Consider the following 26,751-nt stretch of genomic DNA (forward strand, 5'->3'; position numbering starts at 1 on the left):
TGTGTGAGGGAAGGGCTTCGGGATGCGGCCGCCCGCGGCTCGGCCTGGGGGTGCTGCTCGGCCTGGGGGTGCGGGCGGGGGGCGAGGGAGCTGGCCGCAGCTCTCACTGCCGCACTGTGCTCCGAGTGGGGAAGTGGAGGCAGTCGCCTTAGGGAACGTGTCTTGCTTCCTCTCCCTGAAAGCAGGACTTCGTTTTCACGGAGGTGGGGTCGTTGCAGGGGGTTTGGGGTGCTCCTGGACCTGCCCCTTCTTGCACACCACTCGCATGCTACCATTTTCACCCCTCTTCTTCCACCAGGAGCAGTTGGTGCTGGTGGAATTGTCAGGCATTATCGATTCAGACTTTCTGTCAAAATGTGAAAATAAATGCAAGCTTTTGGTGAGTCTTCTGGAATTGGGGGATGGCTGTACGTTTTTCTTAAATTTGGAACGAGAAGGAATGGTGAGCCCCCGGGCCCGGAGATTGCCCTGTTAACTCCGCGCTGGGAAGCAGCGAACTCCACCACCGAGACGGACAGGGGCCTGTGGGCGCGGGCCGGAGGAAGTGCACAGCTGCTCGCGCGTTGGGTGAACGGCTGGAGGGAGGGGGAGGGTTGGAGGAGGTGGCATTTTGGAATGGGATGATATGCTTTGAAAAAAGAGCCTTGTTTTAGATAGTGAGATGGGAGGGAGGATAATCCGATATGCACACACAGGTGAAATGTGGAGAAGGGAGAGAAGGTGCCAACGAAGAAAAGACTTCAGCGACCCTGTGGCTCAGGGGTTGAGCGGCAACCCATGCGCGGGGAGGTCCCAGGTTCGATTCCAGACAGATTGTGGGCCCGACCCCCAGTGGGGGGCATGTAGGAGGCAGCCAATCAGTGGTCTCTCTCATGGATGTTTCTCTCTCTCTCCCTCTTTCTCTAACATCTATAAAGAAAAAAAGACTTCAAAGACCTCATACTCCGCTCTTGAGCTATGGTATTCTTTTTCTTTTTTACCCTCACACAAGGATGTTTTTCTACTGATTTTCAGATAGAGTAGGATGGAGGGAGGGGGGGAGAGAGAGAGAGAGAAACAAACATCCATGTGAGAGAGACACCTCGATTGCTTGCCTCCAAATGACCCGACCAGGGTGGGGAACCTAACTGCCACCTAGGTATGTGCCCTTGACCGGAAATGAACCCGTCACTCATGGGTCCTCCGGCCAAAGCTCCAACCTCCAACCTCCGAGCCAAACCAGCCAGGGCAAGGACTGACTTATTTTATAATTGGAAGTTTATATCTTTTGACCACTTTCACCCATTTTACTCAACCCCTGGGCTTTTTCTGATAATGATTTTTTTATGATCCTATATTCTGATTTAGGGAATTGACACCGAGAGGCCCATTCTGCAAGTGGACAGCTCTGTATTTGCTGGAGAGTATGAAGGTAGGAGGATGTCAGATGAAACTCTTTTTTTTTTTTTTTTTATCCTCACCCGAGGATATTTTTCCATTTTTTGTACAGATAGAGTGGGAGGGAGAGAGAGGAAGGAAGAGAGAGAGAGAAACATCGACGTGAAGGGACACATCGAGTGGCTGCCACCCGCACGACCAACCAGGGCCGGGGACAAACTGCAACCCAAGTACGTGCCCTTAGCGGGAACCGAACCCGGGTCTCTCCGGACCGCAGGCCGACGCTCTAACCGCTGAGCCAAACTGGCCAGAGCGAAACTCTTTTTTTAATATTCTTTTCAGAGAAAGTAGCTCTGTTATTTCTTAGCAAGTTGTCTTTAAATTTTTCTGCAGACACTCTTGGGACTTGTGTTATATTTGAAGAACATGTTGAACATGGTAAGTGATTAATTACTGTGATAAATCTTTTTACTATGAAATATTTAAAACATATTTAAGGCCTGGCTGGTGTGGCTCAGTGGATTGAGCATAATCCCATGGACTGAGAGGTCCTGGTTCCATTCCTGGTCAGTGCACATGCCCGGATTTCAGGCTCGATCCCCAGTAGGGTATATGCAGGAGGCAGCCAATCGATGTTTCTCTCTCTCTCCCTATCTCTCTAAAAAAAAAAAATCAATAAAAAATATTTAAAATAAATAAAGAAAACATATTTATATACAGTGAATATTAAAATTAAACATTTCAAAAAATTTAATTAAACATTTCATGTATCCATTGTCTAGCTGTATCAAATTCTACCATTTTGCCAGATAGTCAAAAAGCATTCCAGCCCTGGCTGGTTTGGCTTAGTGGTTAGAGGTCAGCCCAAGGGCTCGTACCTGGGTTGCTGTTTCGATCCCCAGCCCCAGTCTGGGTTGTGTGGGAGGCAACCAATCCATGTGTGTCTCTCACATCTATGTTTCTCCCTCTCCCTCCCGCCTATTCTCTCTAAAAAATAATCAGTGGAAAAAATATCCTCGGGTGAGGATTAACCAAAAAAAAAAGCATTCCAGATATATTTGAAGCCCTTTGTATACCCCTTTCCAAACTTATTTTCTCTTCCTCTTTCTTCAGACAGTCATTTACCTGAAGTTGGTATTTTTCTTTCCTATACATGATTTTATATTACTTATGTATGTATTTATTTACTTATTTTTTATCCTCACCCGAGGGCATTTTTCCATTTTTTGTTCTGATACAGTGGGAGGGAGAGAGAGGAAGAGAGAGAGAGAGAGAGAGAGAGAGAGAGAGACCTCGATGTGAAAGGGACACATCGAATGGCTGCCTCCCACACGACCCAACCAGGGCTGGGGACGGACTGCAACCAAGGTACGTGCCCCTAGCGGGAACTGAACCCAGGTCTCTCTGGACCGCAGGCCGATGCTCTAACCGCTGAGCCAAACCGGCCAGGGCTACTTATGTATTTATGCACAAAAAATAAATAGCATTTTTGTATATTTTCAAATATATAAATCATAGCATATTATACATATCATTCTGTAATCTTTTTTCAATTAGAGATGTGCTTTGAGATTTATACATGCTCATATATATATAACTAAGTTTTCCCTGTTTCTTAATATTCCTTTTGTGACTGTACCACAATTTATTCTCCAGTTAATGGATATGTTGGTTGCTTCCATTTTCACCAGTAATTTTTAATTTCTACGAAAACTTACTTAATTTTAATTAATTAATTTTAAAAATTAATTAATTTATTTTTGTTACAGATGTTTCTCCCCTCCCCCACTGATCCTCCCTCCCCACTCTGTCCCCACCTTTGATGTCCATGTCCATTGTTCATACATACATGCATATAAGTTCTGTGGTTTATCTCTCCCCCCCACCCCCTCTTCAGGGGATTGTCAGTCTGTACCCCACTTCCACGTCTCTGAAACTACCCCATTCCTCAGACTGTTATGTTCATTATACTCCACAAATAAGTGAGATCATGTGATATTTGTCTTTCTCTGCTTGGCTTGTTTCGCTTAGGATAGTACTTTCCAGGTCCCTCCATGTCATCTCAAAGTATAAGAGATCTTTCTTTCTTACAGCTGCATAGTACTCCATTGTGTATATGTACCACAGCTTTTTATCCATTCGTCTACTGACGGACATTTGGACTATTTCCAGATCTTAGCTATTGTAAATGGTGCTGCTACGAACATAGGGGTACATATATTCTTTCTGATTGGTGTTTCAGGCTTCTTAGGGTATATTCCTAGAAGTGGGATCACTGGGTCAAATGGAAGTTCAATTTTTAAATTTTTGACGTAACACGATATTGTTTTCCATAGTGTCTGCACCAGTCTGCATTCCCACCAGCTGTGTACTAGAGTCCCCTTTTCTCCAAACCTTCGCCAACACTTGTTGTTTGATGATTTGTTGATGGCGGCCATTCTAGCAGGTGTGAGGTGATATCTACAAACTTATTTAATGCCTTCTGTATGTCAGATGCTATTCTTTTTTTTTTTTAATCCTCACCCAAGGATATTTTTTTATTTATCTTCAGTTAGCGTAGGAGGGAGGGAGAGGGAGTAAAAAGGGAGAGAGAGAGCCCTGGCCGGTTTGGTTCAGCGGTCAGAGCGTTGGCCTGCGGTCTGGAGAGACCCGGGTTCGGTTCCCGCTAAGGGCACGTATCTCGGTTGCAGTTTGTCCCCGGCCCTGGTTGGTCGTGCGGGTGGCAGCCACTCGATGTGTCCCTTTCACATCGATGTTTCTCTCTCTCTCTCTCTCTCTCTTCCTCTCTCTCCCTCCCACTCTGTCTGTACAAAAAATGGAAAAATGTCCTCGGGTGAGGATAAAAAAAAAAAAAAAAGGGAGAGAGAGAGAAATATTGAGGTGACAGGGACACATTTACTGGTTCCCTTCTGCATGACCCTGACCAGGGCCGGGAACAAACTGCAACCGAGGTATGCGTGCCCCTGACTGGAATCGAATCCAAGACTCACTGTTTCTTGGGCTGATGCTCAACCACTGAGCCAAACTGCCCAGGGCTCAGATATTATTCTTTTTCTTTTTTTATCCTTACCTGAGGACATTTTTCCATTTATCTTCACATAGAGCGGGAGGGAGAGAGGGAGGAAGAGAGAAACATTAATGTGAGGGACACACATTGACTGGTTGCCACCCACATGACCCCAACTGGGCCTGGGGACAAACTGCAACTGAGGTTTGTGCCCTTAGCGGGAACCAAACCCAAGACTCTGGTCTGTGGGCCAACTTCCTAACCACTGAGCCAAACCAGCCAGGGCGTCAGATGCTATTCTTAATGCTACATGTGTTAACTCATTTAATCCTCACAAGTTTATGAGGTAGACCCCACTGTTATCCTCATTTTATATTGGAAAAAAACCTAAAGCACAGAGAGGTAAATAGCATTCCCATTCCTAAGGTCATATACAAAGTAAGAGGCAGAGTCAGGATATGAACCCAGATGGTCTGCTCCAGAACCTATGTTCTTTATTTTAATGTTTTTATTGATTTTTTATTTTATTTTTTTTCATCCTCACCCGAGGACACTTTTTTTTTTTTTTTTTTGATATTTTGTTCAGATAGAGTAGGAGGGAGAGAGAGAGAGAGAAACATTGACGTGAAAGGGACACATCAAGTAGCCGCCACCCGCACAGCCCAACCAGGGCCGGGGACAAATTGCAACCGAGGTACGTGCCCTTAGCGGGAACTGAACCCTGGTCTCTCGGGACCGCAGGCCAATGCTCTAACCGCTGAGCCAAACCTGCCAGGGCTTTATTGATTTTTTAAAGAGAGAGGATGGGAGAGAGAACATTGATGTGAGAGAGAAACATTGATTGGCTATGGATTAAGCCTTCAACCTTGGTATTAAGCCCACAACCTGAGCATGTACCCTCGACCAGGAATTGAACTGGAGACCTTTGGTGCATGGGATGACACTCAACAAACTGAGCCACACCAGCCCGCCAGGGCAAGAGCCCATGTTCTTTTCTGTTGTTGTTGTTAATCCTCAGTTGAGGATATTTTTCCATTGATTTTTTAGAGGGAGTGGAAGGGGGGGGGGGGAGAGAAAGAGAAAGAAAGAAAGAGAAACAGTGATGTGAGAGAGACACATTGATTGGTTGCCTCCTGAAATGACCCCAACCCAGGCATGTGCTCTTGACTGAGAATTGAACCTACAACCCTTCGGCACATGGGCCAACACAGAGCCCATATTCTTTTTCTTTTTAAAAATTGTTTGTGTTGATTTTAGAGAGAGCAAAGGAGAGGGAGAGAGAGATAGAAACATCGATGAAAGAGAACATCAACTGGCCGCCTTCTGCATGCCCCCCGCTGGGGACTGCGCCCACAACCTGGGCATATGCCCTGACCGGAAATCAAATGGTGACCTCTTGGTGCATGGATCCACGCTCAACCACTGAGCCACACCAGCCGGTGGTCCTTCATTTTCTGTGGTAGAATTTTAAACCTCAGTATCCTGTAAAGCCAGATTTCTGGCTCCACTTTCCTACTTATGGGCTAGAGCCTAGAAGGCCCATAGCTTTAATCTCACTTATAGGTCTGTGTGGGTGTCCCCTGGAGCTGTTTGTTGTTTTGAATCCAGTTGTGCCCTCAGTTGTTATGTAAGTATTTTATCTGTCATTTATCTGTGCTTGGAGCAGAAGGGATGAGTTAAGTCTTGAATTTACTCCACTGTCTAGACAGGAAGTTATTTAGTCTAACTCTCTAAAGTGGAATTATTGAGGCTTACCATGATTATTTTATTTGCTTTGCATTTTATCATACTGCATTAAGCAGTATAATAATTGAGGTCATTTTATGTTCTAGTGGATGCAGAAGGCAACAATAAAACAATGCTAAAATATAAATGCCATACAATGAAGAAGCTCAGCATGACAAGAACTCTTCTGACAGAAAAGAAGGAAGGAGAAGAAAGCATAGGTTAGTACACCTAGTTCTCTGAAAATAGGTGATTTAATATTGGTTTTGAGAGTGACACATTGCTACCAGGACATTTTTTGTACTTTGTAGTAATAACTATATGTAATATGTTAAATATATTATTGAGGCTACTCTATGAAAATTACCAAATACAGATTTAAAATTCAGTTGAACTCTAATGGAGCAGAGGGCACTGGGGACATATAAGAAGTCTGTTTTGCATTGGAAATAGTTGTGAAGAGTTTGTGGGAGAAACTTGACATGATTTTCAACCCCTAGGGAAATCAGCAGTCTTCTTTTTATTTTTAATTTTTTTAATTTTTGAATTTTTTTAAAGGCTCTCTTTTTTTTTTTTTTTATCCTCACCTGAGGACATTTTTCCATTTTTTGTACAGATAGAGTGGGAGGGAGAGAGAGAAAGAGATAGAGAGAGAGAAACATCGACGTGAAAGGGACACATCGAGTGGCCGCCACCGCACGACCAACCAGGGTCGGGGACAAACTGCAACCGAGGCACGCGCCCCTAGCGGGAACCGAACCCGGGTCTCTCAGGACCGCAGGTCGACGCTCCAACCACTGAGCCAAACCGGCCAGGGCTAAAGGCTCTCTTTTTTTATTTATTTATTTATTTTTTGGTATGTGCCCCTAGCGGGAACCGAACCTGAGACCTTCTGGTCCACAGGCCAACGCTCCAACCGCTGAGCCAAACCGGCCAGGGCAGCAGTCTTTTTTTTTTTTTTCTTTTTTTTAAAAATTTTTTTTTTTTATCCTCACCCGAGGACATTTTTCCATTTTTTGTACAGATAGAGTGGGAGGGAGAGAGAGGAAGGGAGAGAGAGGGAAACATCGACGTGAAAGGGACACATCGAGTGGCCGCCACCCGCACGACCAACCAGGGCCGGGGACAAACTGCAACCGAAGTACGTGCCCTTAGCGGGAACCGAACCCGGGCCTCTCTGGACCGCAGGCCGACGCTCCAACCGCTGAGCCAAACCGGCCAAGGCGCAGCAGTCTTCTTTTTAAAATAAAATAAAATAAAATAGTCCTGGCCAGTTTGGCTCAGCGGTTAGAGCGTCGGCCTGCGGTCCGGAGAGGCCCGGGTTCGGTTCCCGCTAAGGGCACGTACTTCGGTTGCAGTTTGTCCCCGGCCCTGGTTGGTCGTGCGGGTGGCGGCCACTCGATGTGTCCCTTTCACGTCGATGTTTCCCTCTCTCCCTCCCACTCTGTCTGTACAAAAAAATGGAAAAATGTCCTCGGGTGAGGATTAAAAAAATAAATAAATAAAATAAAATAAAATAAAAGTCTTTAGAAGTGGAGAAGATATGATAGCAGTTCTGGATTCTTAACATGTAACTTCAGAGGATCTCCTGGGAACTTTTGGTAGCTGCAGTAGTCTTTTCCAAGAAACTTATAGCTGGAAGAAGCTGGCTTTATATGTGAGGGAGGCACTCGAGGACCACAGTTGTTATTCCTGAGTCTAGTTCTTTTTTTCTTTTTTTAAATTTTTTTTTTGTATTGAATTTAGAGAGAGAGGAAGGGAGGGGGAGAGAAAGATGAAAACATCGATGAGAGAGAACATCAATTGGCTGCCTCCTGCATGCCCCCCACTGGGGATTTGGCCAACAACCTGGGTATGATGCCCTGACTAGGAATCGAACCAATGACATCTTGGTGCATGGGTCAGTGCTTAACCACTGAGCCACACTGGTCGGGCCTGAGTGTAGTTCTTAGTTAGCATTCATTTAGTCTTCTCTAGTTGCTGACTGTCCCAGACTAGACTTTAGACCGGTGCTTTTGCACTTATAGCAGGCACATTTTTAAAGATGAACATATAATCACCTGATGGCTTGAAAGGTCGTTGCTCTAAGACATATTTGAAACTCTTTTAAATATGACTCTAGTGATGAATATCTGTGGCTTGATACATTTATAGTATTTTAAGAAGTAAATATTTGAAGGTACGTTAGTCATGTAGAAATTGATTATACCAACTAACAACTACAGAGCAAATCTTTGTTCTTATCATGTATATCCCCACACTCTCCCCTTTTTTAGGCACTCTGAAAATAACAGGAAGAAGGGGGTACTTAAAGTTCTAGAATGAACTTTTTTACTTGAAAAGGAGATATATATCAAAGAAGCTTAGCTAGCATTTAGATACTCTTATTAAAGAAAATTGTAGAATTTCATCTCCTGTAGTCTATAATAACCTGATATACCTTTGAGAAGATTTAGGTGTTTTGTTTAATCAAATAAATTAGTAACCAGTTATTCAAAGCTGTTATTTATTGCTGCATAAGAAATTACCCAGAACTTAATGGCTTAACACAACAACAACAAAAACTCCACTATTTTATAGTCTCTGTGAATCCAGAATTTGGGAGTTGCTTCGCTAGGTGGTTCTGGCTTGTGGCTTCTCATGAGGTTGCAGCCAATATATTGGCTGGGCTATAGTCATCTAAAGGCTTGAATAAGGCTGGAAGATCTAATTATAAGATAGATCTAATTATGAGATAGCTCACTCTCATGGCTGACAAGTTTGTGTGGACAGTTAGCATGAGGCCTCAGTTTCTTGCCTCCTATAGTACTGTTTTAGTGCCCTCCTGACATGGCAACTGGCTTCTCCCAGATCAAATGATCCATGAGAACAAGGTAGAAACCATGATGTCTTTTACGAACTAGCCTTAGAAGTCATTCTGTCATTTCTGCAGTATCCTGTTCAGTGTGGGAGGGGACTACACAGAGGCTTGAATACCAGGAAGGTGAGGATCACTGGGGATCACCTAGAGGCTGATGACCAAACATGGCAATATGCTGGAGGCAGAACAGAATAGATAGGAGATGTGGCCCTTACCTTTGAGGAACTTGCACTCTAAAAGTAAATCACACTGAAACACATGGCTGAATGTGACAACACTCATTTCATTCAACTTATTTTAAGTGTCTATTATGTGACAAGTATTGTGCTAAGTAAGAGTAAAGAGTGGCTTCAATGCTTACCTGGCAGGGGAAATACCATGATCAGGAAGATGGTTTTCCCAGTGCAAGTTTTATCCATTGAACTCCAGATGTGCTGAGCCTTGTGATCTCTCCAAATGTGGGAAACTCAACCATATAATTTGTGGTAGTAGGGGACTGTATTCTTACTGTCTCCTGGAGAAAAAAATAATAATGGCTTCAAGGTTTTAAACCTGGATGAGTGACAGGACAGTGCTCTTTGAGGAAAAAATATAAAAGTCAGTAGTTAAAGCTGAACTGGAGAGAAAAGGACTAATTAATTTTTTTAAAATATGTTTTTACTGATTTTTTTGGAGAGAGAGGAAGGAAGAGAGAGAACATCGATATGAGAGAGATACATTGATCGGCTGCCTCCTGCACACCCCCTACTAGGGATCGAGGCTGAAACCCTGGCATTTGCCCTCACCAGGAATTGAACTGGGACCTCTCAGTTCATAGCATGATGCTCAGTCCACTGAGCCACACCGGCTAGGCAGGACTAACCAATTTTCGATAGATACTTTATAGGAATAACATATAAGAAGACATGGGGTCAGCAGTTAGGAAGTTTCAATAAGCTGCTGAAGAATTAGTTTATGGTGAGAAATAGGACAGATGGAAGTATATGGGCAAGATAGGTTGGGGTATCTTAATATTTAATAGAGTTTTGAGGATGAGACTAAACAGCTTGGACTTACTTTAGAAATTAATGAGGCCCCAATAAAGTCAGTAAAAAGGAAAAAAAGAATTTAGCAGATAACTGCAAAAACAAAACAAAAACCACAACCTAGATTTTGTTGCAACACTGGGGGGAAAGTTCTTAACTTAATAAGCCTAAACTTTTAAAAAATAACCTTGAACACTGTTACAAACATCAAAGATTTTAAGCATTAAATATTAGCCATGAAACTAAAAAACAAAACAAAACAAAAAAACCCCACAAACAAATGAATGAGGATCCATTGAAAATATTTGCCGAAATGGTATTAAGAGTAAAAGAGCCCTGGCTGGTTTGCTCAATGGTTAGAACATTGTTGTGCATGCCCTGCTGGTGTGGCTCAGCGGTTGAGCATCGACCCATACACCAAGAGGTCGCTGGTTCAATTCCCAGTCAGGGCACATGCCCAGGTTGTGGGCCCGATCCCCGGTGGGGGGCATGCAGGAGGCGGCCAGTTGAGAGAGATGTTTCTCTCTCTTCCTCTTTCTCTAAAATCAATAAAGAAAATATTAAAAAACAACAACAACAACATCGGAATGTACACCGAAGGGTTTGATTCCCCATCACAAGGGCATGGACCTTGGTTGCAGGTTCAATCCCAGGCCCCTGTCAGGGTTGTTCAGGAGAGAGCCAGTCGATGTGTCTCTCACATCGATGTATCTCTCTCTGTCTCTCCCTTCCTCCCTTCCACTCTATCTAAAAATCAATTTTAAAAAATAGCCTCTGATGAGGATTAACAACAAAAAAGTAAGAGAGAAATTACTAGCGTTATTGGAGCAATTGTTATTTATAGGGGTTTATTGAGGGGTTAGGGCTTTGACTATGAGTATGGAAAGAAACACACATTTAAAAAACTTTTTTTTTTGAGAGGTGTTTTGTGTCACAATTGGATGTCCCAATTCAGAATGACATACGAGTGCTTATTTGAGATGATAGGGTAGAATCCTCCATGATATTATGACAATTAAGTGGATAAGGAGACAATGGTAGAGAAGTGACATTCTTCTTTAAGGCGTGAGGTGGCAGTGGGAGCTCAAATTATCTCCCAGAATGAGTTGGGAATTGAACTGTGGAAGAAAAGCTTGGAATAGTAACTGAAGTATATTACTTTTAGTGATTTTGATGAAGCATTTCCTATAAGTATAACAAGGTCTCCATGTAAGATGGAAATTATGTGATAATTTATCAGTAGTTATAGGAACCATGATCCTTGGTTTTTATTAGTTTTACTTTGACATATATTGATGGGATGAATATTTAAAGAAAAACATACTTAAGTAACTAAAATTCCTTTTTCATGCTTCTTTCTTTGTCTTCCCATCTTTAAACACTCCCCACTCCCCTATTAGGTGGTGTGGAATGGCTGCAAATTGAGGATAATGATTACTCTTGTAGACCCAACATGATTTGTAGCTTTCTCCATGAAAATGAAGATGAAGAAGTTGCAGCTCCAGCCACAGATAAACCTTTGCAGTTGGAAGAGCAAGAGATTCAAATGAAAGATACTTCAAACCTGAGTTATGAACAGGAAAAAACACCACACTTGGAAATAGAAGAGTCTGGTCCTCTTATTGATATTCCTTCTGAAACAGAAAGTTCTGTTTTTATGGCAACCCAAGATGCTGCCTTAGAAATCACTCCTAGATGAAATGTTTTAATAATAAATAGTTATGAACTTTTTAAAGTTTTTATATAAAATAATTAACTATGTGGTTTTCAGTTGTTCACTATTTTATTTTTATTTGTCATACACATTTTCAGTTATAGCTACAGCTTAATACACCAGAATCATTAAGGACCAGATATAAATAGAATTTTTGTAAATTCTATTAATATTCAGTTAGTTAGCCCTGGCTGGTGTGGCTCAGTTGGAGTGTCCTCCTGTACACTGAAAGGTGGCAGGTTTGATTCCCAGTCAGGGCATATACCCAGGTTGTGGGTTACGAGAGGCAACTGATTGATGTTACTCTCTCACATCGCTGTTTCTCTCTCTCTCTCTCCTCCCTCCCTCTCTCTCCCCTTCCCTCTCCCTTTGTCTCTCTAAAAAAAATCAGTAAAAAACATGTCTTTGGTGAGGATTAAAAATATATAAATAGCCCTGGCTAGTTTGGCTCAGCAGTTAGAGCATCGGCCCATGGACCAGTGAGTTGTGGGTTCGATTCCAGTCCAAAGGCATGTACCTCAGTTGTGATTCATCCCCAGCCCTGGTCAGGTCTTGCGGGAGGCAACTGTTGATGTGGCTCTATCACATTGATGTTTCTCTCTGTCTCTGTCTCCCCTTTCACTTTATCTAATAGTAAATGGAAAAATATCCTTGGGTGAGGAATAAAAAAAAAATATACACATATATATGGCTCCGGCCAGTTAGGCTCAGTGGTTAGAGCATCGGCCCACAGACCAAAGAGTCAAGGGTTCCATTCCAGTCAAGGGCATGTACCTCAGTTGTTGTTTGATCCCCAGCTCTGGTCTGGGTCATGCAAGAGGTAACCAATTGATGTGTCTCTATCACATTGATGTTTCTCTCCCTCCCTCCCTCCATCCCTTCTTCCCTCCCACTTAGTCTGGGGATAAATGGAGAAATGTATCCTTGGGTGAGAATTAAAAAGAAATTTCATACACACACACACACACATATACACACATATGCTTAAAATAACTAGAAAATCTCTAATGAGTTTTTTTAACGTTTTTTAATATTTTTCTTTAAAAGTTTTTTTTTCTTTATTGATTTCAGAGAGAAAGAGAGAGAAACATCAGTGAGAGAGAACAATTGGCTACCTCCTGCACGCCCCCCACTGGGGATTGGTCCCACAACCTGGGCATGTGCCCTGACCAGCAATCGAACCGGTGACCTCTTGATGCATGGGTTGATGCTCAACCAGTGAGCCACACCAACCAGGCTCTGATGAGTTCTTTTAAGTTGGACGTTTTACTAAGGTAAGTATATAAGTTTTCTATTGTAGTCCTCACAAACTACCACAAACTTAGTTGATTAAAACAAGACAAAAGTATTTTCTTACAGTTTTGTAGGATAGCAGTCTGACATGGGTCTCACCTGGGCTAAAATTAAGGTGTTGGCAGGACTTGATTCTTTTTTGTTTATCTGATCCCTTTCCCCCACCCCTCTCCTCTGAGATTTGTCAGTCTGAACCATACTCTTTTCTATCACTCTGTCTGTTTTGTTCAGCCTTTTTTGTTCATTATATTCCACAAATAAGTGAGATCATGTGGTATTTGTCTTTCTCTGATTGGCTTATTTCGCTCAGCATAATACTCTCCAGGTCCCTCCATGTCCTCTCAAAGGATACGGGATCTTTCTTTCTTATAGCTTTTTATCCACTCATCTATTGATGGACACTTGGGCTGTTTCCAGATCTTAGGACTTCATTCTTTTTTGGAGTGGGAGGTAGGGGTGGAGATGACATTGCTTTGCTCATTCAGTTATTGGCAGAATTCAGTGCCTAGCAATTGAAGGATCAAAGTCCCATTTTTTTGATGTCAGCTAAGGGCCATTTGCAGCTTCTAGAGGCTGCCTGCATTCCTTGGCTCATGGTCCCCTTCTCTTCGCAGCCAGCAATGGCAGGCTGAGTTTGTCTGCTGCTTAATGTTTATTCTGCTTCTATCTCTGACCAACCTTTCTTGCCTTCCATCTTTTTTTTTTATCCTCACCGGAGGACACTTTTTGCATTTATCTTCAGTTACAGCAGGAGGGGGAGAGAGAGAGAGAAACATTGATGTGAGAGAGTCACATCAACTTGTTGCCACCCTCACAACCCCAACCGGGGCCGGGGACAAACCACAACCGAGGTGTGTGCTCTTAGCGGGAACCAAACCCGGGACTTTTCAGTCTGCAGGCCAGGGCTCTAACCGCTGAGCCAAACCGGCCAGGGCACCTTCCATCTTTAATGGTCCAGTTGTTTACATTGGATCTACCTGGATGACCTCACTATTTTAAGGTCTATAATCTTAGTTGATCTGCAAAGTCCCTTATGCCATGTAACTTAACATAAACAGGTGTAGAACTGAGCAGTAGGGCATGAGAATATTTGGCAGTGCATTATCCAGTCTACCACAGTAATTATATATCTAGGAACAGAAAAATAATTCAGAAGTGCTTAAGGATAAAGGCAAGTTCCTGCTGTCTCAGCTGTATTTCCATTCCTTTCCCACTTGAGAAAGATTATTATAATTCAGCTATAACAGCCATTCTATTGGGATGATGTAGATCTGCTCTAATTTGTATTTTTTTACATAAAGTATTCACAAACTTTGATACTTATTATAGATTGAACTGTTTGAAACTGCCGATATTTGTTTCTGACTATAAAAAGCAGGCAATTTTGCCCTGGCCAGTTTGGCTCAGTGGTTAGAGCGTCGGCCGGTGGTCCCGAGAGACCCAGGTTCAGTTTCCGCTAAGGGCATGTACCTCAGTTGCAGTTTGTCCCCGGCCCTGGTTGGGTTGTACCGGTGGCAGCCACTCAATGTGTCCCTTTCATGTCGATGTTTCTCTCTTCCTCTCTCTCCCTCCCACTCTACCTGAACAACAAAAAAAAGGAAAAATGTCTTTGGGTGAGGATAAAAAAAAAAAATTTTAAAGCAGGCAATTTTATGTGGTTTAACCTGGTACTAATAAATTAAAACACATTGATCATATAACTATTGGAGATATAAATATTATGACAGGTTATAGGATGAGGAATTTTTTTCTTCAATAAGATTTGTAACTTTTGACAAAAAGCAGTTTATCTTGATTAAAACCACTTCCAGCCCAGCCAGTGTGGCTCTGTGGATTGAGCGTCATCCCATGCACCAAGAAGTTGCTGGTTTGATTCGGGTCATGGCCCATGCCTGGGTTTGGGACTTGATCCCCAGTAGGGAGCTAGCAGGAGGCAGCCAATTGATGTTCTGATGTGTCTCTTCCTCTCCCATCCTCTCTCTCTAAATATCAATAAAAATATATTTTTTAAATGGGAAAAGATTTGAATAGACACAAATGGCCAGTCAGTTCTGAAAAGATGTTCAGCATCACTTGCCATCAGGGAAATGCAAATGGAAACCACAGTGGAATACCACTTCATACCCATAAGGGTGGCATAAAAGAAAAAAAGAAAAAAGACGGACAATAGCACATTTTGGTGAGTAGAGAAGTTGGAATCTATGGTTGATAGACTAAGATTCCCCCTCAAAGATGTCCATGCTCTAAACTCAGGAATCTGGATATGTTACATGACCAAACACAATTTGCTGCATGAAATGGGCTCACTATCATGAAATATTCAGGTGGGCCCCATATAATCACAAGGATCTTATAAGAAGGAGACAGTAGTGTAAGGGTCAGAGAAAAAGAAGATGCAACAATGGAAACAGGTCCAACGGATGCCCTTTGAAGATGGAAGAACAGCAAAGAATGCAGACAGCTTCTAGAATCTAGAAAAGGCAAAGAAACATTATCCCCTGGAGCTTTCAAGGGGAATGCAGTCCTACTGACATCTTAATTTTTGACTTGCAAAGTTAATTTCAGACTTGATTTTCAGAACTGTAACATAGTAAATTTGAGTTATTTAAGTTAGTAAATATGTGGTAATTTTTACAGCAGCAATAGAAAAACCAATACCAAACACTCTTGCATTGCTAATGGAAATGTAGACTGGTTCAGGTGAACATAGTTTGACAGTTCCTTGGAATGTTAAGTATAGAGTTACCATATGGTCCTGCAATTGTACTCTTCGGGAATTGAAAATAAACGCGTACTCAAAAACTTATACATAATTTTCAAAACAGCATAATTCATAATACGGGTACTTAAAAAAGTGGAAACAACCCAATGTTCATACATTTTTTTTTTGAGAATTTTTATGAGTTTATTTGAGCCAAATTGACATGATGGAAGCAAGATCTCAAATGGTACTCCATACATTTTTTAGTGGATGAACAAATATGGAATATCCATAGAATGGAATATTATTCAATCCTCAAAAAAGAAGTGAATTACTGATACATACTACAACATGTACACATGTGATCATACTAAGTGAAACAAGCTAGACTCAAAAGGCCACATATTGTATGAATTCATTGATATATGTTCAGAATAGGCAAATCCATGGAGACAAAGATTACCGGTTGCCAGAGGATGGCAGGAGGAGAGTGATTGCTATTGGTTTGCAAAGGGGGGGTGGGTTCCTTTTGGGGAGATAAAATGTTCTGGACTTAGTGGTGATGTTTGCACATCCTTGTGACTGTACTAGAACCACCAAATTGTACACTTTACAGGGGTAAAATTTAATGGTATGTTAAGTATATGGCGATTTAAAAATTGGAAAAAATCATAATCAGCAGTGTGATTTTATGTACACTTTTATGTGCCAGGCACTGTGATAGTTATAAACTCCATCTCACAGATCTCACAGTTGAGTAGTGCACATTTCATATTGATATTTTTAGGGACCACACGGGTACCTATCAACCTTTTTACCATCCTGGGGGATTCCCAGAAGAATAACACCAATACGTGCCTTGGGATATACACACAGGTATGTATATGACGGTGCCAGAGGCGATGTTACTTAGAGCTTTAATTTCTGGGACAGAAGTGCTGCAAGAACCCGTAACCAAGGGAACAGAACGCAACTGCTTCTAGAGTGCCCGCTAGCGCCTCTAGGCATTTACGGCGGGGCCGCCCCAGGAAGTGGCGTCATGCGCCAGTTCCGGTTCCGCCTGTTCCGGAGACGCGGCTGTCTCGCGGTACTCGCGCGGTGCACGTGTGTACTCGGTTCTCTTTGCAGTAACGATGGACGTTCTGGATCGGGTTGTGTAAGTTCGCAGACTCCTTGCCGCGGGGAACGTCGGGTAGAGGGGCTGCTGTGGAGGAATGGAGGGTTGTAGCCACTGCATCGCGCCCCTCCTGGTTACCACCCTCATCCTCACACCCTCCACCAGTCGGACCCGGGTGGGGGCAGATCAGTCCACTAGTCTGTGTCTCGTTGGGTGATGCCGCCTACCGGCGACCGAGAGCCGGGAAGCCCACCGAGGTAGCCGCGGGCGGAGGTTGCACAGAGCTATTGGCCGCTTTTTAGCATAGCCAGTGAGAAATGTCTGGTTTCCGAAGTGGGAGGGAGGTGGAAGACTGGGGCGTTAGGAGCACAGGCCTCGGAGTTCGACAGATCTAGGTGACAAATCGGGCGCATCCACTTAAGTTTTGTTGACATTGGACCATTTAATTTCCCTAAGTCTCTCAGTGTACAACAGCGTTCATAATCGTACCTCACAGAACCGTGAGGATTATTAGCGAGAATGTATGTGAAGCTTTTGCTCCAGCACGTAAAAGTACTCATTAGCCTTTTCTTTTCCTCCCAACCTTGTGCAGTTCTCTGAGTTATCCTTGAGTGATATCTGTTTTAAATCAATTGGAAAAATATCTGTTGGTCTACATAACCCTGCTGTTATTTGCTGTGGTTTTCATACAGTTGACCTGGATTATCATGTAAACAACAAAGTCTTCTTTTAGTCATTAATTTAGAGATTTCTTAAATGCATTTGCTATACCTGTAGATGTGGGGACTGCAAAGATAAGAAAGACTAGTTTACAGTCTAATTGGGGGACAAATAGCAAAACATAAGGTGTTACTTGCATTCCTTGCTGGTTAGTGAAGTAACAATCCACATGGAATGTTTGGCATATAGCATTGATAGTGCTATATAGACACACTAAATATCTCTTGATTTTATTTAATACATAATATGTGTGTGTCTTTATCAACAAGTAAATGATTAGAAGCTTCATATGTGCTTGACATTTTATCTGAAGGAGAATTTTAAAAATATGCATGGTAAACTACAGTGTGTGTATATTCTGTGTTTTTGTTTTTCTCCTCCTTCCTGAAGTGTCCATGGGCCTGAAAGAAGGAGGGAAGGTCACAGTTATTTAAGAGAGAATAATTCTTTCAGTAGATGTCAGAGACCTGAAGCAACAGTTCCACTGTGGTGGAAGCAGAGGGGAAGCCCTTTTTCTGAACAGAAAAGTATAAAAGCATAAAAATCATTCTGCTTCTGCTGTAACATCATAAAATCAGAATAATGGATTTATTTTCCCTTTAAATTTTTCAGGGTGATTGGCCTAGATGAGTTTTAAAATCTAGCTCATTTTGAAGATTTGCCTATTGACAAGCTGTGTCACCTTGGGCAGATTATCTCCCTGGCTTCAGTTGCCTCATCTATAAAATGAAGATTATAATTGTACTATCTCATAGGGTCTTGGTAAGATTAAGCCTTAATAGAGTGACTCTATAAAAATGTCAATCATTATTCTCTTTTGGTGACAGTAATGTGTGACTTTCTCAGCAGAGATAATGTGTACTTCCTGTCAGGCATTGTGGTCTTAAACCTGGAGGAAAGATAAGCAATAATTAGCCTCCTTATGTTTAGTAACTGCCCACAGATTGATCAGCAGTTGGTGTGCAATTCTTTGTGTTAGGTTACAAAGTATAGTTTGACAGCTTTAATACTGAGGCAAAAATAATGGAGTAAAAATAGGAACAGTATTCGCATAAGTCCTTTTATCATTTAATAAAAAGTGGTTTGATAGAAGCAGTAATAAAAGAATGCTGTGAATATTAAAATGAAAGCCTTAAAAAAAGCAAATAAAATTAATTTATTTAACAGTAATAAATGAATATATTTTTAAACTAATTATCTCCCTAAAAAGTGAGATTTTGTTTAATGGTGGAATCCTAACTGATAAATGTTATGTAATGTTTCTGTTGATTTTTAAGATTTTGCACATTAGTCAAGTTACGATTTTATAATAGGAGGAAAATGTTGTAAGTTGTTATAAACTGTTATTTTTCTGAACAGAAAGCCCAAAACGAAAAGGGCCAAGAGATTCCTTGAGAAGAGAGAACCAAAACTCAGTGAAAATATTAAAAATGCCATGCTTATTAAAGGGGGAAATGCAAATTTAACAGTGACACAAGTCCTTAGAGATGTGGTATGTATATATACTTATTTTTTAAATAGTTTTGAAATCATTATAGGAAATTTTCAGTATATGTGTTGGGCTGCTGGAGAAATAAATATATGGGTAAGTTATAATAGCCTTAAGAATGACTAGCTTTAGAGAAAAGCTCAAATTGGAGGTTATTTGTCTTGTCAAGGCACTGACTACTGGTTTTCCTTAAAGCAGCAGGTTCCAATTACTAAAATTTTGTTTGCTCACATTTAAGGAATATACTGTATCTAATTTGTAAAGTGAAATAATTGCATATTACTGTATATTTCTTTACCAATGCTAGTTACTATGCTGGGTGCTGGGGATGAAAGTTAGATGAAACACACTCTCTTCTTTCAGTGAGCCTAGTGAGGGAGATAGAGAAGTAAAAAATTATAGCATTGTAAATTGAGTGCTGTGTTAGAGGCATGCACAGAGTGGGATGGAGGCAGAGTTGGAGCAAGATCAGAGAGGGAAAAGATTTGTGTCCTAGGCTGAGAAAAAGCTTGTTCCAAAGGAAGTGTGAAGGAGCATGATGCATTGGGTAACTGCAAATAATTGGGTTGGCTAGTTGAAACTAAAAGAATAGGCAGGATGCCTTGGCTGGTTTGGCTTAGTGGTTGGAGCAGCAGCCCACGAACTGAAGAGTCGCAGGTTCGGTTCTGGTCAGGAGCATGTACCTCAGTTGGGGTTGGGTCTCTGGCCCTGGTCAGAGTCGTGGGAGGCAACCAATCTGTGTCTCTTTCTCACATCAGTGTCTCTCTCTCTCTCTCTCTCTCTCTCTCCTCCTCCTTCCCCCCCCCCTCCTACTCTATCTGAAGATAAATGGAATATCCTCAAGTGAGGATTTAAAAAAAAAATAGGCAGGATAAGATAATAACATGGAGTTTGAGCTTTATTCTGAAAGAATAACTAATCCTTTGCTGTCAGCCAAGTAAAGAGCATCTGGAGTTCTATGGTGGCAATGGAAATGAGAAATGATCAGAGAGAATAGATGTTGAGGGTTGAAGAGTTTGTGCATGAGTAAGAAGTATGACTTACCAGGTATCTGGCTTAGATGCCTAATGAGCAATAAGGCCAATTAAGGAAAATATCATGTGGATCAGATTTGGGGGGAAAATGATATGTTCAGTTTAGGACATGTAATTTAAGTGGTGAAGTTAAAAGGTTTTTTTACTTGTTTGTTTTTTAAGCCAGTCAAATTTAGCAGTGGGGGGTTAGTGACACTAGGTGAAGGTAAAAGTTTTATGTACTTCTGTAGCCTGTTTTAGTCCAGTGTCTGGTAGATAGTAGGTACTCAATACATGTTTGATCAGTGAATGAAAGACATGTCTTTAGGGATGTATAGCAGGTAGTTGAATATTTAGGCCTTTATAGCAGATAGATTCTTTTGAGTTAAATCAGGTAAATAATTGAATAGATTTTTAAACTTGATTAAACTCCCTGTACTTGTTAAACACAATGGTCAATTCAGATATCTGAATGTCTAACATATGTTCATCCTTTTTGTGTGTCTGAATGTCATTGTGTTGACAGGATACTGCTCCTGTCCTCCCCAAATCCTTTCAACACAATAAACCTACATATTAAGTAATCTCTAAGAACAGCACAATATTACAGATTATCACAGTAGTTAACACTCATGTTGATGACTCTGAGAATAGGTGGTAATATCAGTTCCACTGAGGCAGAAAACGTGGTCAAGGATCATCATAAGTGTTAGTGCTTAAAAAGATAGATTTTACTGGTGAATTTTTTTTGATCACTGGCTCTGATAGTTAATGAATGATAGTTTTCCTTATTTTTCATTATTTCCTTCATTTACCCCTTTCTCTAATGCAAAGCAATGCTTTAGATCTTTGTTATTTCCTATGGTAGAGCAGTACTGACCGTATAGGAAATGAGTGATTATTAGTGGATAGGTGAAAAGAAGTAGAAAAAAAAAAAAACAAAAGATGGTTGACTAACAAGAACTTAATTATTTTTATTTATTTATTTATTTATTTATTTTTAAATCCGCACCCAAAGATTTTTTTTTCTATTTATCTTCAGATAGAATGGGAGGGAGAGGGAGAGAGAGAAAGAGAGAAACATCGATGTGAGAGAGACACATTGACTGGTTGCCTCCTGCACAACGCTGACCAGGGCCAGAAACTGAGGTACGTGCCCTTGACCTGAATCGAACCCGTGGCTCATTGATCCGTGGCTGCTCTTAACTGCTAAGCCAAACTGGCCAGGGCACAAGAACTTTTTAAAGGACTATGTTTAAACTGACTGGTATTCTGATTGTCATCATTATGATTTTCTCAGTTCTCTTATCTCCAGGCGTTACTTCAATTCTATCAGCCTTTCCTGATGGGATGGATTATTTCTGTTGTCTTCTGCTCTTTCTACTCTCAAATTGTTTGCCTGGAAAGAATGGAGTAGGTAGAATTTAAAGAAATGATGGGAGGCATTTAAGTTGGATAGACTATTGAAAAGGCATAGAAAATTGTAATTAGGAAGGTCCAGTATAAATTAGAATATTAAGCTTATGTTGCAAAGTGTTTTTTTTTTTAATCCTCATCCGAGGACATTTTTCCATTTTTTGTACAGACAGAGTGGGAGGGAGAGAGAGGAAGAGAGAGAGAGGGAAACATCGATGTGAAAGGGACACATCGAGTGGCTGCCACCGCACGGCCGGGGACAAACTGCAACCGAGGTACATGCCCTTAGCGGGAACTGAACCCGGGTCTCTCCGGACCGCAGGCGGACGCTCTAACCACTGAGTCAAACTGGCCAGGGCTTGCAAAGTGTTATAAGTGATCAAAAGGGAGACAAGCAGGCCCTGGCCAGTTTGGTTTAGCTTTTGGAGCGTCAGCCCACGGACCAGAGAGGCGTGGGTTCAGTTCCCGCTAAGGGCACGTACCTCGGTTGCAGTTTGTCCTGGCCCCAGCTGGGGTTGTGTGGGTGGCAGCCCACATCTCACATCAATGTTTCTCTCTGTTCTTCCCTCTCTCCCTCCCGCTCTATCTGAAGATAAATGCAAAAATGTACTTGAGTGAGGATTTTAAAAAAAGAAAAGAAAAAAAAGAGACAAGCAGAACACATCAGAATAGGATTTAGGGACCAGAATAATCCTGTATAATGACTGTTATAATACTTTATTTTTACCATTGCTTTACAGAATGTGTTTTGTTTTGAAATCTTTAAATTATTTCTTTTTACAGTATGCACTGAAAAAACCATATGGCGTTCTGTATAAAAAGTAAGTCATAATTTCTTTTATTGTACTTTAAATTATATTACTCAAGTATAAAAGTAACAACCACTTTATGAAAGATTTAGAAATTTTTTTTCAAAAAACACTATAGTTCCATACATAAAAATATTTGTGGTTTTGTTTTTGTTTTTTTTTGGTGGTACATGCTCCTAGTGGAAACCGAACCCAGGACTCTCTGGTCCGCAGGCCGACGCTCAACCACTGAGCCAAACTGGCCAGGGCTGTTTGTATTTTTTAATTTATTTCTTTTCATTCTGTTTTCATTTCTATTAACTATTCTTACATCATTGTAAGAGTAGCGTATATGTTATTTTGAAATAATTACAGACTTACAAAAAAATCATAAAAATAGTAGCGTTCCCATATGTCCTTCACCCAGCTTCTCTTAATGTTACATCTTGCATAACCATAGTGCAGTTGTCAAAAGTAAGAAATTAACATTGGTACAATGATGTTAACTGAATTACAGGCTTGATTTGGACCAGTTTTTCCACTAATATCCTTTTTCTCTACCAGGATCCCACATTGCATTTAGTTGTCATGCCTCTTTAGTTTCCTCTAATTTGTAACAGCTCCTCAATCTTTCCTGGTCTTTCATGATCTTGATACTTTTGATGAGTAATTGTCAGTTATTTTGTAAAATATTCCTCATTTTGGATTTGCCTTAAGTTTCTCATGAATAGATGGAGGTTATACATTTTTGGCATGAATACCACAAAAGTGATGTGCTTTTCTCAGTAAATCATACCAGGGAGTACATGATGTCTTATATTGGTGGCGTTAACCTTGGTTAAAGTGCTGTCTGCTGGATTTCTCCACTATAAAGTGACTTTTTTTTTCTTTGTTATTAGTAAATTACAAAGTCTGGAGGAGATGCTTTCAGACTATGCAAATAATTTTTTTTCTTTTATTTTAGCACCATCTATAGATCTAGTCTACAGTAGTAATTACTGTGGTATTCTAATGCTGGTTTTCTATTTTCTTCATTTCTTCTACATTTATTAATTGGAATTCTGTAAAGAAAATCTATCCTGCCCTGGCCGGTTTGGCTCAACAGTTAGAGCGTTGCTCCAAGGACCAATGAGTCATGGGTTAGATTCCGGTCAAGGGCACGTACCTCTGTTGCATTTCGTCTCTGTCCCTGGTCGGGGCCGTGTCGGAGGCAACTACTTGATGTGTCCCTCTCATGTCAATGTTCTCTCTCTCTCTTCCTCCCTCCCGCTCTATCTGAAGAGAAATAGAAAAAAAATATCCTCCGGTGAGGATTAAAAAAAAAAAAGGAAGGAAAATCTATCCCTTCTCCTCCTTTTGTTTAATTTATATCAGTGTGGACTTACGGATATTTATTGTATTCTTTGGGGTAATAATTCAATGCTATTATTTATTTTGTTGTTTAAATTGTTCTGCCTTTGGCTATTGAGATCTCTTTCACGTTGGCTCCTGTGCCCTTTCAACATGCTCTGTTTGAGTACTTACTTTCTGGGACCCCAAAATACTCCAGGCTCATCTTATATTTTTCTTTGCTGCAGCCTTCGAATCAACTCCTCCACAAAACCTTGTAGAAACGAAGATCTGGGCATTAAATGTGCTCAGTTGCTATTGGAGTGTCATTTCCTCTAGATTTTCTCAACAGAAAGAGCTTAAAAATACATGTTATAGCCCTGGACTGGTGGCTCAGTTGGTTGGATTGTCATAAAAGGTGGTGGGTTTGATTCTGGGCAGGACACACACCTAGGTTGCAGGTTCAGTCCCTGGTCATGTTATGTGTGGAAGGCAACCAGTTGATGTTTCTCTCTCCCTCACTCTCTAAAAATCTTAAAAAAATATATCCTTAAGTGAGGATTAAAAAATAAAAAGCATATACAGGGTAGGGCAAAGGTAGATTTACAGTTGTGAGTATGCAAAACAGTTTATTCTTACATTTTTATCTATTAATTATTGTATTATTTTCCATATGAACAACTATAAACCTATTTTTGCTCCTGAATTAATACTGATAATTTCAATTCCAGTCCAGTGTCACAGACTTCATTTCAGCCTTTCTCCTTTTCTTGTTTGTAACTTCTGACAGTAAAAAACCTGGCTTCCATTATTTATAATATAGTTACTTGTGTGATTCTAGTATATACATAGTTTCAGAATTTATACCCTATAAGAAGCAATGTACTAATTAGGGCATGGATTTTTTTTGCATATGTCTTTAGCCTTACAGTATCCAATCAAAATACTATTTTCCAGTTTAACTTGGGTTAAACGTTTTGTGGGTTTTTTTTGTGCTCCTTCAATGTGATTATTATTCATTTATGCTACATTTAGGCTCATTTATTACAGTTTGTATTCTAGTTTGGGTTTTCCACCGCACCCTGGTGGTGGTTTTAATTTACATAACCTTTTTTTTTTTTTAATCCTCACCCGAGGACATTTTTGCATTTATCTTCAGATAGAGAGGGAGGAAGAGAGAGAGAGAAACATCATTGTGAGAGAGACACATCGAGTGGTTGCCACCTGTATAACCCCAACCGGAGCCGGGGACGAACTGTAACTGAGGTACATGCCCTTAATGGGAACCGAACCCGGACATTCCGGCCTGCAGGCCGATGCTCTTACCACTGAGCAACCGGCCAGGGCTAAAATTTACTCTTTGTAGTGTACAGTTTTGTGGATTTGACCGATGTATTGAGTTGTACCTGCAATTACAGTCATGCAGGAACAGTTCCATTATCCTGAAAATTCCTTCACGTAGTGCTCTTTTTCTTTTTTTAATTTTTTTTCTTTATTGATTTTAGAGAGAGAAAAAAACATCGATGAGCGAGAACATTGATTGACTGCCTCCTGCATGCCCACACTGGGGACTGGGCCCACAACCTGGGCTTGTGCCCTGACCAGGAATTGAACCAGTGACCTCTTGGTGTATGAGTCAATGCTCAACCACTGAGCCACACTGGCTGGGCAATACAGTACTCTTTTATAGTCCTCTCCCTTTTTCCCTCTTGTAACCAAAGATTTATTTTTCACCCTTTCAGTCTTTTCTTTTTCAGAATGTCACATAGTGGAATCATACAACAGGTAGTCTCTGGTGTCTATCTTCTTTCATTAGCAAAATGAATTAAAATTTTTTCTCTGTTGTTTTATACATGCAGTTTTGTATCAAGCCTTCTCCATTTATGTTATAAATGGTACTTCTTTCAGTATTATTATTTGTAAAAGATTTTAAAATATATTCATTTTAGAGATGGGGGAGGAAGAAAGAGAGAGGAACATTGATTTGTTGTTCCATTTATTTATGCATTTATTGATTGATTCTTCTCTGTAGCCTGTGCTGTCTCTCTCAGCCTGCCAGGGGTTGGCACAGTGCAATGAACTACAAGCACATGATAGTAGGAGTGAGGGGGAGCATAGCAAGGGAGTAAATGCTCCACATCTCTGGATGCAGCCCAGTTTATTTGCAGAGTGGTTCCCCAAGTTACATGTGAATTTATGTAAATAATTTCCTTGAGATGGCTCCTCTGCAAACTGTACAGTTGAACCTTGTCTCCCTTTTTATAGCGGAAAGACTTCAAAGCTAAAAAGTAACAAACCCAGACACTCCAGGGTCCAGGACCAGTTATCCTCACTGGCTGGTCTTCCAACCTTTTGACATGCAAACCTAATTCACATGCGAATGAAGCACTGAGAGACACTCAAGGCAGTTTTCCAACCTTCCAGTCAAACCTGTCTGTCCACACACACTTAGGCTGGCCAGGTTGCGAGAATGCATATCACAAGGTTACAAATCGTTCATCCACCAAACCCCCATCCCTACACCCTTACTGGGGATCGAACCTGCAATCTTGGCATATTGGGACAACATTGTAACCAACTGAGCTACCTGGCCAGGGCTTAGTATTTTTAATGCCAGTATAATGCCTATTAAATGGTTATACTAAGTTTACTTAACTATTCCTTAATTTGGGGGAATTTAGGTTTTTCAGTTTTTTATTCTTATAAATAATACAAAGAGGCCATTTTTACACAAAGGAATTATCCTTTTTTTTTTGTCCATCCTCACCCCAGGACATTTTTTCATTTTTTGTTCAGATAGAGTGGGAAGGAGAGAGAGAAACATCAACATGAAAGGGACACATCGAATGGCTACCTCCCGCATGACCCAACCAGGGCCGGCGACAAACTGCAACCAAGGTATGTGCCCTTACCAGGGACTGAACCCGGGTCTCTGGACCGCAGGCCGACCCTCTAACTGCTGAGCTAAACCGGCCAGGACAGGAATTATTCTTTTTGAATTAGCTTCTTCATGAGATTCCTAGATGTGACATGACAGGTTACAACTTTATATGCCCAATGTAGCATATTAATATTATTTCTTTTTGAAAAGTTTGTCCTTTTGGCAGAGTGCATTATATAAGTCTCACAGGCCTTTACCTACTTTGGGTTTATTTTTTTTAATTAAGAAATGAAAAT

At 41.0% G+C, this 26,751-nt stretch overlaps 1 protein-coding gene, 1 long non-coding RNA gene and 1 other non-coding gene across 4 annotated transcripts in view; all 3 read left to right on the top strand.

The window, feature by feature from the left end:
* The window catches only part of RPF2 (ribosome production factor 2 homolog), a 51,395-nt gene that overhangs the window by 153 nt on the left and 24,491 nt on the right, over positions 1–26,751 (top strand). The window contains exons 2-7 of one of the 2 annotated variants that reach the window (XM_036249019.1): positions 299–379; positions 1,348–1,411; positions 1,771–1,815; positions 16,490–16,578; positions 18,899–19,031; positions 22,241–22,278. In XM_036249019.1, coding sequence (XP_036104912.1) covers positions 299–379; positions 1,348–1,411; positions 1,771–1,815; positions 16,490–16,578; positions 18,899–19,031; positions 22,241–22,278 — 450 coding nt within the window. Of the gene's footprint in view, positions 1–298; positions 380–1,347; positions 1,412–1,770; positions 1,816–16,489; positions 16,579–16,766; positions 16,859–18,898; positions 19,032–22,240; positions 22,279–26,751 lie in introns of those variants that run through there. The other variant, XM_036249020.1, reaches the window with a different exon arrangement.
* Positions 3,786–6,263, top strand: LOC118621656. The gene is made up of 3 exons (XR_004957751.1): positions 3,786–3,823; positions 5,948–6,011; positions 6,217–6,263. It is a non-coding gene; the product is annotated as an uncharacterized LOC118621656 (long non-coding RNA).
* LOC118622150 lies at positions 9,323–9,486 on the top strand. The gene has a single exon (XR_004957966.1). It is a non-coding gene; the product is annotated as a U1 spliceosomal RNA (small nuclear RNA).

Source organism: Molossus molossus, unplaced genomic scaffold, assembly GCF_014108415.1.
Source record: "Molossus molossus isolate mMolMol1 unplaced genomic scaffold, mMolMol1.p scaffold_m16_p_8, whole genome shotgun sequence".
In the NCBI taxonomy this organism is placed as follows: Eukaryota; Metazoa; Chordata; class Mammalia; order Chiroptera; family Molossidae; genus Molossus; species Molossus molossus.